The sequence below is a fragment of the Patella vulgata genome, chromosome 6, assembly GCF_932274485.2.
Source record: "Patella vulgata chromosome 6, xgPatVulg1.2, whole genome shotgun sequence".
NCBI classification, from domain to species: domain Eukaryota; kingdom Metazoa; phylum Mollusca; class Gastropoda; family Patellidae; genus Patella; species Patella vulgata.
The window spans coordinates 56,941,674-56,960,515 of NC_065884.2; the positions used below are offsets into that span (position 1 = coordinate 56,941,674).

Genomic DNA, 18,842 nt, shown 5'->3' on the forward strand with positions numbered 1-18,842 from the left:
AATTCTGCACTAACCAGGCTATAATATAACAAGCCAACAGTGAGGCTGATGTCCCCCGCCGAAATAGGAAAATAATTAGAGGACACATATAAATTTATCACAAATTATCTTTTACAAAGTATTGAACAATCAAACAGTATATCTTTACTTATAGTCTAAGCATACAATGTTTTTGATGGAATAATTATAGCATATTAAGGGGAAAACATGCTCTATGCCTACAGATCTAGAGTTTGGTTGTATCAACGGGTCTATTTTCCATCTTGCTGCAAGTTGTGCAAAGTTCACTGTTTTCTTTCTGTCATTAAATGTCAATTCATTATTGCATACTACATATTTAATTAATTTATAATAGTTTCTTTTTCAATTTGTTTTTTCTGCTTACCATAAGCGCAACGGACAGACAGACAAACAGACAGACGGACGAACCCATTTTAATAGTTCCCTGCTTTCTTCGAAAGGCGGGGGACAATCAAAGTAGGAGAGTTATTGTTTTCCAAAGTCTCGACCAATCAAATTGCGTATCGCTCTGCTTACCCTGAGCAGAAAATGCTCATTATCAAACTTAGTCAAGGTATTACTGTAATGAAACTATACACCAAGTTTCATCAATCTCACTTAATTAGAACTAAAGTTATCGTGTCCCAAAGCATCAACCAATCAAATTGCTTATCTCTGCTTACCCTAAGCGGAAAATGCTCATCTTCGAACTCCATCAAGACATTGACCTAATCAACACATACACCAAGTTTGAACATTCTAGCTCAATTAGGAAGAGAGTTATCGTGCCCCAAAGTATCAACCAATCAAATTGCTTATCTCTGCTTACCCTAAGCGGAAAATGCTCATCTTCGAACTCCATCAAGGCATTGACCTAATCAACACATACACCAAGTTTGAACATTCTAGCTCAATTAGGAAGAGAGTTATCGTGCCCCAAAGTATCAACCAATCAAATTGCTTATCTCTGCTTACCCTAAGCGGAAAATGCTCATCTTCGAACTCCATCAAGGCATTGACCTAATAAACACATACACCAAGTTTGAACATTCTAGCTCAATTAAAAGTTATCGTGTCCCAAAGCATCAACCAATCAAATTGCTTATCTCTGCTTACCCTAAGCGGAAAATGCTCATCTTCGAACTCCATCAAGGCATTGACCTAATCAACACATACACCAAGTTTGAACATTCTAGCCCAATTAGGAAGAGAGTTATCGTGTCCCAAAGCATCAACCAATCAAATTGCTTATCTCTGCTTACCCTAAGCGGAAAATGCTCATCTTCGAACTCCATCAAGGCATTGACCTAATAAACACATACACCAAGTTTGAACATTCTAGCTCAATTAGGAAGAAAGTTATTGTGTCCCAAAAAGTGTGACGGACAGACAGAAGGACGGACAGACAGACAGACAGACAGACAGACGGACGAACCCATTCTAATAGTCCCCTGCTTTCTTCGAAAGGCGGGGGACAATGAAGATGGACCCATGCTGTGTGCTATGTGGAAATTGTTCCCCAAAAAGCACCAATTCCATCTACTCTTCATCAAATCCTAACTGTCAAGGACTCTTAAGTGCAATCCAATCAGTATAAAAAGGACCTCATTTTTTATACACTATAATCCCATCTGAATGACTAGATACTGTTCCTTGCCAGGCCCTCTGTCCTATGCACATACTGACATGGGGAAAGAACATTGATAAAAATTCTTGGCCAACACCGAAATCAAACTCTAGACCTCTTGGTTTGTGAGCATACAATATATGAGCCAGCACCTTATACATTGTACACTGAACCACAATGGCTGCTCCTTACACCTCTAGCTGATGGTCAACATGTGTATATGCTAAGTTTTAACCCCAGATTCAGCATTTTCTTTTTATTTTGAGTTTTGAATTTTTATTTTTTGTTGGGGTCATAGCTTGGCGCTTCCACACCTGCATCAGAAACAATCCAAAGTCACTTGTTGAGCATTTACAAGGTTTCTGTAACAGGGTCAATAACTTAAGCAAAAGATAGGTTGCTAGGCAACGAAACATATACCCACAGCAGCTAAATCGTCCGAGCGGTCGACAAGGGTTATCGCATATTTATTCTTTTGTAGATAATTGATGGCATTTACAAGACAATTTCATACAGATCACATTATAATTTTCGTCTTTTGAGGGTCCACAAGGCTCTACAAACTGAAACAAGGGACTTAACTCTGGAAGTAATTTACAGAAATTGTTGAAATTCAACAGGCTTTTTTATTTTACTAATGCATATAAATTTCATATAGATCTTGTGATAACAGGGCCAATAAATTTAGAAGTAATTGACGGAAATTGCAGAAATTCAATAGGATTCATCATACAGATCAGAAATTTTTTTTGTCATAAGGCTCAACATAGTGAAACAAGGGCCATAACTCTAGAAGAAGTTAACGGAAGAAATTTAAAAGCCTTCTTCGTTACACTAATCTAAATGATACATACAAATTTCATACAGATCAAATGATAACTTTTGTTACAACGTTCACAAGGTTCAACAAAGTGGAACAAGGGACATAACTCTAGACGCAATTAACAGAAATCGCTGAAATTCAATAGTCTTCCTTTGTTTCACAAATTTAAATGATGCATATAAATTTCATATGGACGGGGGTGACAGCAATATACGACCACTTTTCCATGTGGGCATATAAAAAGATTGTTCTACCTATACTATTCGAAAAAGAATTATTTTATAATTAATTAGTTTGTTGACATACTGATGGTGGAACAAATAAACAATGTGGGCTTACAATGAAAAACGCTTTGGCAAATGATACACGTGTATTCATTTTAATAAATAAATCTATCCTAATAATTTGAAAATAAAATAAACAAATCATTTTTGAAGTAATTTCAAACTGGAAATAAAATTTTGACATAAATGTATAACATTTACATATTATATCAAATATTGTTTCAAAAATGTTATTTTCTTTCCAACATGAAGGTGCAATTCAAACAAAGGGAAAACTGTATGGACAATATATATATAAACATATATAAATGAAATGGGGTAAATATAATCTATAAATAAAATATCTGAATAAATTATGGATATCACAAAATTGTAAATATAAAAAATAATAGTATTTAATACTTCATCTTTTTTTTGACAGAAAAATAGCATTTAATGACTAAATGTGGTATACTTTTCTAGGAATATGGTCCCCACTGCACAACTCATCTACAGTACACATTTTTACAAGTCAAATCATTGTTTCTCAATAGCATTTATCCAAGTCAAAATAAACAGTAATTGTATTCCATAGAATTCTACTCTAAAATCTAAACAAATTGACATACGTGTATACTATACATGTATGTCAATTTGTTTAGATTATAGAATTAACAACTTTTAAGACTAGACTTTCATAATCAATGTTTTTGGCTTATAAAATAATGTATATCTAACAATATGTAATGTCTATATACAGGTACACAAAAGATAATTCTATGGAATACAATTACTGTGTATTTTAAAATAGGCTTTTCTAGTCTTTGTCAAGCAATGATAAAACTTAAGATATGAAAGGACAAATTATATACATGTAAAAACAATATCAGTGTTTACATGTAGTTAATGATGGTTAAATCTTGTCACTAATTACCTCCAAGGACACCGAAAATAATTTATGTAAAATTATTATGGAAATGTTTTGTCTGCGACAACACTCTTGATGGAAGAAAAACATAATGTTCAGTCGCATGAACGATCGGCACTGCTTGAAGATGATTACCGGTACGTCTACGGTAATGTCAAAGATTTTGTAATACCAACTTCTGAAGCGATAATAATTGATGAAATTATAATAATATGCAATATAATATAGACAACTTTTATCTGGAAACCATTGAGGGTTTGCAGAGTCAATGTCTTATCGTGAGTTACAATGCAAGTCCTAAAAGCATGATGCATGTACATTTAGCCTATGTAGATTATATTTAGCAAAATTTGCTGTGCACATCAAAATTGACATCGTGAAAATATTCTCAACTGAAAGGAAAGCCCTGGGTTACACAAAATAATGAGTCACTTTTTATTATGTTTCAGCAACTTGCTTCTGTGCAGGTGGATTTACATGTATGGCAAACACAGCAAAAAGAAAATAAAGTACCCAGAGAAAACCCTTCAAGCTAGTTTTATTAGGGGAATCTAGATCTTGTGAAGTGCAACTGCAAGTGCAAACATTAAACCACTTGGACACCCACCCCATTTAATGTCTAAAAAGAGAAACAATGCACCTTAATATAAGACCCATTACAATCTGGGTCGCGCCATTAAAATCAGAATCTTATGGGCAAAATTGGTCTCAGATACTTGTTACATACACAATTGGTCAATAATATATTTATATTTCCATATTTTCCACATTTGGTCTTTCAATTTGATAATTTTCTACAATCCACTTCAGTAAATTATTGAGATTTTTTCCAGTTTTAGCACTGACACTGAATATGGAAACTTTTTGTGTGGCAGATTCTAGTACTTCATCAAGTCGTAGAACAGTTTCTATTTCACTTGATGACATCACAGTCATCATATCTATCTTATTAAAAACAATCGCAACGGGAACGTTAACCTCAGATGACGACATCATTGTTAACAACTGAATACATGCTGATGCAATCTGGAATCGATTCGAGACATCAATCACAAAAATAATCGCTGAGGTGTCTTTGTAATATTTGTTCCAAATTGGTGCCATGGAACCCCCAAGTTCACGGACGGTCAATTCACTATTTCGTCTACCTGTGATGATATTGATGATATTTGTGCCAACTGTTGGAATGGTTGATGGAACATCATCCAGGTTTTCTATTCCACCTTTTCCACTAAAATTATGTGCTTGAAGTCTTTTTAAAATCAAGGTCTTTCCAGATCCTGTTGGTCCTATGAGCAGCACCATTTTCTATCAGTCTGGTTAATCAAAGCTACATGCATGTGTGGTTAACCAGTCTTGATTTCTGTAAAAAAAAAAAATGCCAGAACCGAACTCATCCAATATCTATGACAAATAATACATATATTTTAAGGTTCATCTAAATTAAATGCTTTGCCACTGTTTGCATAAAGGGGTTTGGGAATTTAACAGGAAGTTAAGGTTAGATTTTCACCAAAATTGACCTCATCCAGGATTTTTGTGCACTAACCTTTTTAAGTTTCACCAAAACTAAATAACGAACTGTGACATCTAAAGTGTCCACAAGGAATGTAAACAGATGAACAATGGCAACCACATCATACATGTACATTTACATGAAAATATGGGCATATAAAAATATCTCCTGGTTTACATAACGGACTACCGGTAATCCTTTTGACTCCTTACATGTACATGAATTTAATCATGTCATTGTGAATGCAAGCCTTTTCCTGAAACTAAAAGAATAGCTGGATAATCAATAGATAAATGTTCCTTGTTCAAGATGCAGGTGTTACCATAGTACATTATATACTAAGCAGCAAAAGCAACGTCAGGTTGATATGTTACTCATGACAGCTCAGAGGAACCAGGCGCTTGGAAGACTCGTCGCTGGCCACACTGCCCAAGCCATTGCCAATCACTTCCAGGTCAATGTTCGGACCATCTACAGGCTTCAACAACGCTTTCGGGCCACCAACACCACGGATAATCGCCCCCGAACAGGTAGACCAACGGTTACCACAAAGCGACAAGACCGCCATGTTGTGCGACAGTACATGCAGAATCCCTTCACACAGGCATCTGAGACAGCACGTCAGGCGTGTGAACACTCAGAAGACCCATCAGTACCGATACAGTGCGTCGTCTCACCAGAGAGAACATCCATTGTCGTAGACCTTACCATGGGACCGATCCTCACCCCACGCCATCGACTCGAACGTCTATAGTTTGCCCAACAACACCAGAACTGGCAACACAGGCAATGGAGAACTGTTCTGTTCACAGATGAGAGTCAGTATTGCGTATCAACTGCAGATGGCAGGACCAGAATATGGTGTTGATGTGGCGAGCATTATTCTGAGCAATGTGTCATGGAATGAGACTCATGGGGAGGTTCAAGCATAATGGTTTCTGGTGAAATCGGCTTGAACCAGAGAGTGGGTCCTGTGGTGTTCCAAATCTTGGTCCAGGGAGAGGAGGCGGCATCACAGCCGTGTGCTACAACGTTCAAGCTCTCAGACCCATGTCATGCCACATTTCGCACGTCATCGAAACAACGTTTTCCAACGCCTGTGCCAACACCGCCAGAGTTACTCGGGACTTTCTACAGCAGAACGGTGTCAATGTTATGCACTGGCCAACCCTTAGTCCGGACTTAAACCCGATTGAACCTCTTTGGGATGAAATTCAGAGGAGACTTAATAACGTCGTACCGAGAGCAAACACAGTCGATGGATTGAGCCAGGCTTTTCTGAGAGTGTGGTTCCAGGTGCCAACATGGCTGTACTGCTGTTATTGACACTTGCGGTGGACACACCAGATACTGATGTATAGACTGTGTACAGACTCTAAACCTTCGCGTAATGTCTTGGAATTGTGATGAATTAATCACTAATGTGTCAACATACTGTTCACAAAAAATTGCTTTGATCCATTTTATGTAATAATTGTTTATGTATGTGGTATCAAAATTGACAGTTTTGTCCGTTAATTAAAGTACAGCAAGAATTTTCGTTTACGGTAACATTCCATTCGTAAATATGGAATATTGGCCGAGCGCACCTATGAACCCATGACATTCAATTGAAACGAATCTTGTTTGTGTTTTTAACCCACGGTGGGGGGAAATGCCTTATTTTCATCATATTAGTTGTGTGCAAGGCCCATCAATACTGAGCCACGATACTGAAACCAAACACATGGAGCGAAATTGAGACCTAGCTCTTATAGTCTTGGTAGCGAGCTAGCAATTATTATGCCCTTATTGAATACATTAGCCTTCAATTACATGGTTGATGTAGCCCCTACTAGTACTGGCCCTACTGATTTTGTACAATGGCATGCAATCAAGCGTAACATTTTTTCTAACTGAATAATGACAACAACTTAATTCTAAGTGATGTCATACCTATTTCATCAATGCAAGCCTAACGGTACTTTGGCCCGTCGGATAGAGCTTGTGGGTGGGGGGACATGTGTAGCCAACACCTTGAAATTCAAGTTGAATTACAAGTTGTACTGTCTAGAGTACTACTCTAGAGAGAGTAGTGTTGCCTAGTCAAAATTATCAGATTTAGCAAACTCAAGTTGAACATTCAATTGACATTGATTGATGTGATGCGTCTGTCACTCTATCAGTCACTTTCCCATGACAACTTACACGTAACAGAAACGCCGAGGCGCTCACTCTCTGCGAATATCACTCAGTGAAATTCATCAAAATGCACGTTGTGAACGTTACCCAGACACATACTTGCCGTCTCAATATTCTGAGGTCAATTTGCAAACTAACCGATAAATGATGTTTGACCGAGGATATTTCTAAAGTTAACGAATGAAAAATGAGAAACTACAAGCATATTGAGATTAGCTGAAATGCAAAACTCAAATAGCATTCTTAATTGCGTTTTCATACATAGTCACTCAAAACCAATGTCGATCTGACGTCGTTTAATTTATCGGTTAGTAAACACCACCCTCGTCGTAAACAAACATGGCGATGCTAGAGGTATAGAAAATGCGATCGTCTGCAATAATAACGACAAACTATTGTTTAGCCACGTGACTTTTTAACTAGAGGTATGTCAGTGTATATTGAACTTATCTTTTAAAATTCCATGTATTTTTTTTATTGTGGCAGGCCATGTCATTTCTCTTAAAGTGGACTAGGCTATGTCTCGGTTGCTTCTTTCGTCTTGATTCATGATGCAGTGACTGAATGACGAACCGCGGCAGGTTTCGCGAATTCTAGGTCAGCTGATCGGGAGATGGTCGGCCGTAATTTAATCCGCTCGCGACCACGGATCTCCTGTATAGCCGCATTTTTGTTTTGTTGTTGAAACTGTATTATGAAAACGGGTTAATATTCAATTTTATAGCATTAAATTAAAGAAAGTAGCCATTATAACACACGACCAATTCGGCGTTTGTTCGGCTGAACGCAGATCGTGAGAACTATGAAGTGTCAAATGATGGGAGGCGCAACGTGAGAAATTGGCATTGAGCCAAGTCTGGTTTTCAAGCTCAGCGCGGCTGGTTGATTAGAGAGATTGTTAGTGGTGGATAACAGTTCACTGCGACCTGTTTAGGCTATAGCAAAGTCTAACTTTAAAAGCCAGTCTGTTATTTTTTTACAGATCTTTCGACTCCGTCATTAGTTTGTGTCGAAGCCTAAGTCGAAAAAACTTTTTAAAAAGTAAATTTAATCGAATTGGCCCATGCCAGATCTATAGTTAACGGAGGCGATTAGATAAATCTTCACAAGGTACGTGTATTAATTAAACAAATTGATCATCAATATTTAGTCGTGTTCATTAGAATTATTCATCGCTTAAGCAAGTTTATGGCATTGTTTCGTTCAATCAGTAGAATATGTTGATTATTTGTTAACTGACTTTTGTTGGCATGTACGACTACGAAATAAAAAAAAATTTCGCTTAGAAGTTCCCAATTTTGTTGTGAAATACTGTAATCATTTAAATGCATGTAAATATAATACATTGTACCCTGAAAAGTTTTAACTGGTGAAAGGTTGGTTGGGGGGGGGGAATGGATGACCGAATGGTTAGCACATGCGCGCTGTATCATTAGGTCTGTCATTGAGTCAACTGGCATGGTTTCGATTCCCCAGTTGTATGTGACAAGTATTAGGGTAGCCCGTCCAAGCTCGTGGTTTTTCTCCGGGACCTCCGGTTCCCTCCCACTGCTAAAGACCTACACGCAAACAAATTATTGATATAGAATTGAACCATATGTTAGTCCTGAAATGATCTAGTTTGTTTTGAGTGGACGTTAAACTCCATTTCTCTTTCTCTCGCTGATCAGTTGGAACTTGGAAATTGTTCAATGACATTGCTCGATGAATTTTTAAGGTGATATAGAACTATCGAAAGGGAGGACAAAAGTAAATTTAGTGTCGACTCACTTGAAACATTTTCATATTGATGTTAACCCGTAGGCCTATATCCGCAGTTTTGTTTTAACCTTCAGCAAACTGTTTATCATCCAATCTATTATTATTTACAATATTAAGATGAAAAAATCTATGGAATTTTAGTGATTTTTGATAATAACTTCCAGAGTTATAGCCCTTGGTCACTTTGTAGAACTTTGTGAACACAACTACAGAAGTTATCATATCTGTCAGTTCGAAATTTACATACGTTAATAATAAAGCTATTGCCTGCGTCATTATAAACATGTAAAGTGTTTTCAAACTACCTTGTAGTTATTAAAAATACTTTAAAACTTACCCCTGTCTTAAATCACCTCAGGTAAAATATGATCCATTATTGTACAGTGGTGCAATGAAAACACTTTATTTTTTAGCATGGCTCAGACAGTCATGAAACACAGATGCCAATCAAATTTTAATTATTAATTCTAGAGTTTATGGGCTGTTTTTAAACATACATTATTCAAGAGCTAAATCTGTCTATTGCAGGTCTTTTTTTAGGCCTGATATATTATCTAAATTATTAATTAGACATTAATTAACCTATCCAGACCATAATCAACTCTAGATGGCATCGCTAGCCTGCGATCTTTAGTGGATTGTGAGCCGATTTACTGAATAAGTTTCCTTCACGATTTAACGATTAAATGGATAATCGAGACTATGCCGTTAATCGTACTGACTTTAGTAATGATGATCAAGGCTAGGCGGAAATTCAATCGCTTTGTTCTTGGTTCATAGTGAATCAATTTGAATGAAATTTTCAGCAAATTGCCTTTACATTATCTAGTTTTAAACTATTATAGTGAGAACTGCCAACTCGTTATCGAATCTCCCATAATGTATCTTTAACTTTGCTGAATCTTGCCTAGCTGCTTTTCTGGTAATTTATATGTATTGTCCTGAAATGAAGAAACCTATTTAATTTCACTAATCTGGGTTACTTCTAGAGATTACTGCCTTGGTTTACATGCAATTTCTAGAATATTGTGTTTCTTTAAAAATTTATGACAGAATCTAAATCCAAATAGATGTTTGGGCCTGACTAGAATAAAGACCATCCCCACAGAATTAACCACTTTTTATACGCCTACATTTAATGATCCCTCCCCCATACAAAAAACCCAAAACAAACTGTGTGATTTGATGATATACATGTATTTGTACTAAAAACATATTCAAACTAATTTTTCTTTCAAAAGTTTGCTTCAAATCTCTCTCAAAACGTTTTAAAGGACAATATTGGTGTCTGTCATTATCACATATGTGATAGAACTAATTTTACATGTTCCAAATATAATTTTAACACAGAGGTCATTGCTACGATAGCTGAGTAATACAGGTTTCCTGAATCGGAAGTGACAAACGCCAAAGGAAAACATGAGTCATCCCTCTATATAACTGACTGATACATGGGCGAATTTCTGCTCACTAATAATTCCTTCCAAGACCAAAAGTTGTTGTGTGAGACTGTGAGAGGATATCTGACAATTCATAAAAAGAATTGACTGCCACTAGATAAGAGAACACGAAAGAAAAACAGAAAAAGTCTGTGCATTACCATGTTTTTATAAGGTATAGAATGAAGATAAACAAGGGAATGTACGGACTATTTCTATTTTTCTCGTGTTCTCTTATCTAATGACATTCAATTACTTTATTGAATTGTCAGGTATCCTCTTACAGTCCCATATAACAACTTTTGGTCTTTGAAGGAATTATTAGTGAGCCGAAATTTGGCCGTGTATCTGTTATCACTTGTCACATCAGTCAGTTATATGGAGGGATGACTCATGTTTTCCTTTGGCGTTTGTCACTTCTGATTCAGGAAACCTGTGCTACTCAGCTATCGTAGCAATGATCTCTGTGTTAGAATTATATTTGGAATGTGTTTAACCAGCTCTATCACATATGTGATAATGACTGGCACCAATATTGTCCTTTAATCGTAAGAAAACTACCACATGCCATGATGATCAGGTTAGTTATGAATATGACAAGATAGAAGGAGAATCCATTGTCTGCTTAAGTATGTTGTTAGTCTCTGTCCATTTTTCATAAATATCGTAGCCTGAGTAAATTCCTGGATTCTCTCTACCAATTTCTTTTTCTGCCATTTAATTGCAGAGTCTGGACATATAATTTTCACAATTTTCTCAGAACTGTTCTTCATGCTCCTTACGCCACTTGAGTTATTTAGGGATACCCTACCATTTTTGCCTTCAGATTGAATGTCTCTACTTTCATATACATGTACCAAATTTGTCCTACTTTAATTGAAAATAACTCCCTGATAAAGTGTGGGCATATTATGTCGTCACTTATGTCTGTTAGCCAACAATTGGCTTGTTAATGTGATAGAGTTTTAACAGATTGTTTGTAAATTAAAATTGTTGGGAAGCATTGAACCTCATTGATTTTCAGCGCTCTGCGTTTCTGAGTTATCACTCCTTTTCCTAAAATCTTGTTACGCAGTAGAGGCTACTGTTCCAGCGTAACTATATTGACCTCTTGGTTAAAGGTTAGTGGGCAGGTACATGTTGTCATTTTACCATGAATGTAACTTACTGAACGTGCACAAAGCTAGTCGGAGCTGACGTTTTTAAACTAACCTGTTCAGATGGCCAAGACAAACCAGCTTTTCCGAAAAAAAAAACCTTCTCAAAAACATGTAGAGAGCTGGGGTTTTTATTCTTCTCTATTTGACTCACTGACAAAGTTAAACTTAATTTAATCGAAAATTAATTTAAAGGTTAAACATAAAATTTTAAAGCGACATCTTTGTACAATGGGAAGCCAATGAAGGTCTCGAAGAATCGGGTTGATATGTTCACGGAGACGTGTCCGAGTCACAAGCCGGGCTGCAGAATTTTGAATTCTTTGTAGTTTCTTCAGTGTTGTGTTAAGGAGGCCATGTAAAAGACTATTGCAGAAATCTAACCTAGAGGTCACGAAAGCATGAACCAGTTTTTCAGCAGTAGGCTGATCCAATAGTTTTCGAATTCTCCCTATTTGCCATAAACCAAACGAGGCCGCACTACACATACTGGAAACTTGTGACGCCATCATTCCATCTGTATCAAACATCACTCCTAGGTCACGCACGGAGTCTGAGGGACTGATCTCTGTTGCACCAATTCGTAGTCGTACATCTGTAGTGCTGACTCGCGTATCCGCCTTCTTGTATTTGGACGAAAACCAGATAACCTCCGTCTTCCCATCATTTAATGCTAACATATTCGCTCGCATCCAATCCCGAATTTCGTCTACACAGGTCTCAATAGAAGCTTGAACAGTGTGATCCATCCTAGTTTCACAGCAGAAGTACAATTGGGTGTCATCGGCAAACATGGTATGAAGACCATGCCTGACAATTATATATTTTAACTTGAGCGTCTGACCTGGTGCTGTTCAGATACTTAAGTTTAGCTGGTTTAAAAAAAAAAACCCTGTTAATTTTGGCTGGTTTAATATTGCTGGTTTCGGCTAACTTATCATTACTCTTTGTAGAAATTGATGCTTTGTGCAAATAGTATGTACATGTGTGTAATTAACTGTAACCTATGAGTGACAGAACAATAAAGCCGAGTTCTCTTATGCTAGGTGTGAAGGCTAAACTCTCCTGGGTTTAAGACACAGGTTTAAACTAGCTTATATGTAGCAGAATTGCATAACTGAATGGCATATTGTAGATCTACATACATGTATAGTGGGTCTGTACATGTACCACAGTACATACTGGTACTCTATATACTAACTGAAAGTAATCATATACATTTGACCTTTTGACCTTTGGTGGTGTGTTCATAAGTGATTAATTAGTTTGAAAGTAACAATTAAAATTGTGATAAATTTTTAGTTTTTAATATTAGAACATTCGCCTGTACTTTTCTCCTTCATTATAATCTGCAAAGCTTACTTTTTTTTACAAAAAAAAAACAAAACAAAAACAAACCCATGATAAGATCATCCTTGATAGAACTTTTTTTACACAACCCATTAAAGGAGAATTATGTAATATTAGTTCGATTCCCCGGTTGTATGTGACAAGGAGTAGGGTCGTCTGTCCAATCTTGTGGGTTTTCTCCGGGTCCTCCGGTTTCCTCCTACTGCTAAAGACCCCTACCCGTAAGCGAATTATTGAAATAAAATTAAACCATACGTTAGTCCTGAAATGACCTAGTTTGTGTTGAGTGGACATTAAACCCCAGTTCTCTCTCTCTCTCTGTAAGATTAGATAAAGATCTGACAGTTCTTGCTATAATAGTTACAAAATAGATAATGAAAAGGGAATATGTTGCAAATTTCAGTCAAATTACTTCACTCTGAGCCGAGTTATCGCAGATACAATTACAATGTAGCCTCAATTGTCATACGATAATCAACGAAGTCTCGATTACGTTAAATCATAAATGGCAAATCATATTTAAATCTATTGAAAATCTAGACTATCCGATGGCATCGATAATCGATTATTCTCTTGGTAAGTTAAATAAGCTAACCAGGAGGTCTCGGATCACTCCCGGTGTTGACCAAGAAAATTCCTTGGGATTTTCCGGTGTGATTCCCCATTGTCAGTGGTGCTGGACAGAGGGTCTGGCAAGGGACAACATATAGTCGTTCGGATGGGGTCAAAAATCATGTTCCTTTGTACACATTGGCGCCCATGTAAAGGAACCCTTGACAGTTGGAAGTCAAAATACATGTACATGTACAATGCAGAAAAGTAAGACGGTAAACTCCATTCATTTCTTTTCTATCACAATATTTAGATCATACTTATGGATATACTATGGTTCTACAACGGTTAATCTTCAGCTTGAGGTCGCTTGTCTAATTTGATTGTCACATGTTTTTTTTTCAAGTCATAACGTTTTCCCATGATCAAAGTAACCTACCATAATGGATTTACGATTGTTAGCAGCACATGGAATCGCACATAATGCTATTGTTTAAATCAAAGGGCAGGCATTAATACTTCAATTAACACCAATGCCAGTATCGGACTAATCCGTTTTGTCACCTAATTCAATTTGAGGAAGTTTGAACATCTGTGTTTGATTATTTTCCATTGTTTGTGGCTTTGTTAAGTGGTGGGGTTAAAGGTCAATTTTATGACAATTAGTGCTTGGTATCGAGAATGATTTTTGCCATCGACAATCAGCAGTGAAATGTCGATCGATAATCAATAGTATCGAAACAAACTTATGTGCACGTTCGTAATCAAGAATGGAATACATGTTTAAAGGTCAAAACCATATGATGTTGTGATAGATCGTTTTTGCTCATGTCTATAGGATATTTGGAATACCTTAAAAATAAAGTTTCTTATATCTCGTTATCTGTATGTAAATTGTTTTTATACGTCCACATGAAATATTGTCGTCGCCCCTGTCCGTCCGGACGTCTGTCCATCCTTTCACAATTTGTTTGTGGACTCTCTACATGTCACAATTCTTGTCCGATTTTGACGAAACTTGAAATATAGGTTTATCCCCAAAAGATCTCGGCTGCTTTCGATATTGGCATGTATCGCATATAAACTTCATGGAATATGGCCCCTGTTTGTCCGAAAAATCACGTTTTTAGCTTGTGGACCTTATAGAGGTCATAATTTTTATCCGATTTTGTTGAAATTTGAAATGTAAGTTTATAACCCAAGATCTCGGTTCCTTTCAATATTCCCGCATGTCGAACCGTAACTTCCTGAATTATGGCCCCTGATTGTACTAAAAATCGCGTTTTTAGCTTGTGGACCCTATAGAGGTCATAATTTTTATCTGATGTAAAAAAACGTATTATTATATCACCGTTACACCGTAACGACGACTGAGTTCGAATTTCGTGAAAATCGGCCCAAAATTGACACACAAAATGGCCGCCGTTTGTTCTCAAATAGCGTAAAAATATGGTATATCAAGGTTGTGGACCCTATAGAGGTCACAATTTTTATCCGATTTTGTTGAAACTTAATATGTAAGTTTATAACCCAAAGGTGTCGGTTCCTGTCGATATTCGCGCATATCGGACTGTAACTTCCTGAATTATGGCCCCTGATTGTACGAAAAATCGCGTTTTTAGCTTGTGGACCCCCTATAGAGGTCATAATTTTTATCCGATTTAAAAGACAGTATTATTATATCACCGTTACAACCTAAGGACGGATAGGTTTGAATTTCGTGAAAATCGGCCCAAAATGGACACACAAAATGGCCGCCGTTCGTTCTCAAATAGCGTAAAAATATGGTATATCAAGGTTGTGGACCCTATAGAGGTCACAATTTTTATCCGATTTTGTTGAAACTTAATATGTAAGTTTATAACCCAAAGGTGTCGGTTCCTGTCGATATTCGCGCATATCGGACTGTAACTTCCTGAATTATGGCCCCTGATTGTACGAAAAATCGCGTTTTTAGCTTGTGGACCCCCTATAGAGGTCATAATTTTTATCCGATTTAAAAGACAGTATTATTATATCACCGTTACAACCTAAGGACGGATAGGTTTGAATTTCGTGAAAATCGGCCCAAAATGGACACACAAAATGGCCGCCGTTCGTTCTCAAATAGCGTAAAAATATGGTATATCAAGGTTGTGGACCCTATAGAGGTCACAATTTTTATCCGATTTTGTTGAAAGATCTCCGATCCTTTCGATATTCGTGCATATCGGACCGTAACTGCCTGAATTATGGCCCCTGATTGTACGAAAAATTGCTTTCTTTTTAGCTTGTTCTCTATCCATCTCTCGAAAATGTGGGCGTATCCTGCCTGGCAGCCGCTGGTTTAGCTACGGGTCCGATAGGTTATTCATTTACCCTTGCAAACTTGCTTTTCTCATTCAAGCGTATGCATTCTTGAAAAAAAAATTTACAATTCAATAATACCGGTCTGTTAGAAAATTGAGCGAGAAGTCACGTGATGTAAACAAAGCTACATGACTATGTGGATTGAACACTCAGGAGTTTGTAACAGTATTTATTCATCATTAAAAAAAAAACGAAATATTATCCCGCAGCTCTACTTAATCTTTTAATCTTTATTAATTTCTTTGTTTAAATTAACGGGGGTTGGGTGGTCGAATGGTTAGCACGTGCGTGCTGTATTATAAGGCCTGTCATTAAGTCAACTGGCGTGGTTTTGAATCCCCGGTTGTACGTGACAAGGAGTGGTATCGCCTATCCAACCTCATGGGTATTCTCCGGGTCCTCCGGGTTCCTCCCACTGCTAAAGACCCCTACGCACAAGTGAATGATTGAAATAAAATTAAACCATATGTTAGTCCCGTAATGACCTAAATTGTGTCGAGTGGACTTTAAACCCCATTTCTCTCTCTCTCTCTGTTTAAATTAACACACTATGAGAAATTCCATTGTTTAAAAATGAGACCAACAAAGAAAGATTAGCGGCTTGTGAAATCTATCAACCTTGACTGTTTGATTGCTTTGATCTCGGTCGTTAGATTGACCGATACTAATCCCAGTCAATAGTCGTTATCGTAAGTCACAAAAACAATTAAATTGACCGATTGGGACTGGCTTCGGTGGTCGTAATCCGTAATAGTGAGTTGCCCGTATTATTGAGCACAATTTATAAGGAATATAGAAGAAAAGAATTGGTTCTTTAATATGTGGTCATATATGTGAGTTGCTTGTAATACTCGAGCTGGTCGTTTAGCGAGATTTCACTGTATATATATGAAGACGAAGAGTACGATAGTCAATAATAACATACCGCTATCAATTTTGCTTTTCTGGCATGTCTAATCAATACTATCGATTTATATCAATATGTGACACAGCACTAAATGACAATTCCTCTCTTCTGTAAAAGATATAATTTATTGACCCACCAAAGTGCATTTTTATACACCATCCATCCATAAACAACACAGAACATGTACTTTTAAATAGGTACATGTATGACTTCATGATTTGTATCTATGCTGTACATTTTCAGCCTAGTTTATCCTAGTCTGAGACGATCTGAGAATTCTGATCTGTAAAATGATGCCAGTATTTATTATCTTTTATTCATCTTGCTGTATTTCACACTCAGATTATTAAATTCTCTGATCTTCATTTTAGATATTTTAAATTGCCTTGCAAAATCTGATATTGTGTAAGTTACATCTCTACAAGGCATATCAGTCCAAAAATGGTTCAATCTGATTAAAACACAGATTCTATTTCGTTTTTTATTGTTCAAAATTTATTTTATTTGTCTGTACTACACTAGGATCTGGAAGAGTTGTTATATAACAGGCGTTCTGGACGGGTGAGGGATTAGCCAATGAAACCATCTGTTACGGTGACTTTCTGGCGTGCCATGCACGGAACTGTTGGTAAACCACTAGAAACATCAATGCTGATTGAGTAATCAATATCTGACGTCATAGGGTCAAAAAACGCTTATAGGACCCCTGATGCGACCTACAACTGGTCAGATCTTCATGTAGTGTAGGCCATCGAAAGTATAAAAACGAAACGAAAGAGAGATCTGTATTTTAATCAGATTGAAAATGGTTCAATTCCTTTCAGTATTTACAAAGTTATGATGAATTGGAAATTTCACAACTTTTGGCTTTCTCTGCAGACAATAGACTCCCAAAATGTTGTTCAGAATGAAGTTTGTGCCATTTTGGTGCACAGCCATTTTGTCTATAGCGCATATAAACAAGACAGCACCATCTATACTCTGCGCTAAAATGTTTTGATGGGCTATTTTTAATCTGAACCGGAAAATAATCTATTTAAGTAATTTTATTATTAAACAAAAATAAAAATGGTTGGGGTCCCCAAGTTTAGATTTGTTGTTGATTCCATAAAGTTAGATTTTAAAACGTTAAATATTGTGTAATTCAACATGGCTCCCTAGGGGCTTGATATGATATAGGCACGATTTAATACCAAAAGATTTATTTATATGAGAGTCAATGTTTGGACTATGCCTTGGAAATCGGAAGTGGGAGGCGACTATTATGTGTCTCCCTTTTGTGGACCGAGGTGAGATTGTCCGTTGCATTAACTGGACGGGTAGGCCTGTTCACCTTCGGTTATGTATCAATGTTGAATGAGCGACTTCTTATCAACCTGATTGGCTCTGGACAGGTTTGATTCTATGTATCGCTCGTAGCTGAAAGAATAAAGATTTTTTAGCCGAGAGAATATCTTCCGTCAAAATAGTGGTTGATTTCGAGTCAAAAGGGGGAAATACGACCGACTGATTTGATCAACAAAATTAGCCATAACGAGATCGTAAGCAGAAAGTAAGATAATATAAGAGATAAGAGTGGCTATGAAGACCTAGTTATCCCGAGTGTCATTGACTAGTTTCGTTCGTATTGAACTCTTCAGACTGATTTTATTATTAGCTTGGATAAACTGTAAAAAGTTACATACAGTATGGTCTGAAAAATGAATATGTTGCAGGCATGGTTAGAGCAAAGTAAAAGTAGTCATTTACAAAGCGCTTGCGCGATATGCACATCAATATAGGCCTAGCTATAAATTCACTCGGCAAACCTCAGCAGATTCCGTTACTCTACATCTAGCCTCGGCTGTATGACAGTAAGTGATATGTACCTACGCTTATACAATTGCGATGCGGCATCGGTTTACTTATTAGTAAAACTTGCCACTTCTAAAAAAAATCAAAATGGTGTCGTTTGAAAATTTTCAGTGCAAAGTTGTCCTTGTTTGAAGA

The 18,842-nt window shown here is 36.8% G+C and overlaps 2 protein-coding genes across 6 annotated transcripts in view; one reads left to right on the plus strand and one right to left on the minus strand.

Moving 5' to 3' along the window:
- Window positions 1-2,808: 2,808 nt before the first annotated feature.
- On the minus strand, window positions 2,809-7,513 carry LOC126823808 (ADP-ribosylation factor-like protein 16). 4 transcript variants are annotated; one of them, XM_050552830.2, is made up of 3 exons: window positions 7,345-7,513; window positions 5,191-5,419; window positions 2,809-5,004 (listed from the first exon to the last, which is right to left on the minus strand). In XM_050552830.2, exon 3 carries the CDS (start codon window positions 4,944-4,946, stop codon window positions 4,389-4,391), a length of 558 nt encoding a protein of 185 aa, XP_050408787.1. In that variant the 5' UTR covers window positions 4,947-5,004; window positions 5,191-5,419; window positions 7,345-7,513; the 3' UTR covers window positions 2,809-4,388. The 4 variants fall into 4 exon arrangements, with proteins under 4 accessions (XP_050408787.1, XP_050408788.1, XP_050408786.1 ...); XM_050552831.2 differs by lacking the exon at window positions 5,191-5,419 and having other exon boundaries at window positions 7,438-7,513; XM_050552829.2 differs by lacking the exon at window positions 5,191-5,419.
- A 162-nt stretch (window positions 7,514-7,675) lies between these two features.
- LOC126823780 (uncharacterized) overlaps window positions 7,676-18,842 on the plus strand; it is a 36,919-nt gene continuing 25,752 nt past the window's right edge. For both annotated transcript variants that reach the window (XM_050552757.2, XM_050552756.2), the window contains exons 1-2: window positions 7,676-7,763; window positions 8,321-8,448. The gene's annotated coding sequence lies outside the window, so the exon portion shown is untranslated. The remainder of the gene's footprint in view (window positions 7,764-8,320; window positions 8,449-18,842) is intronic.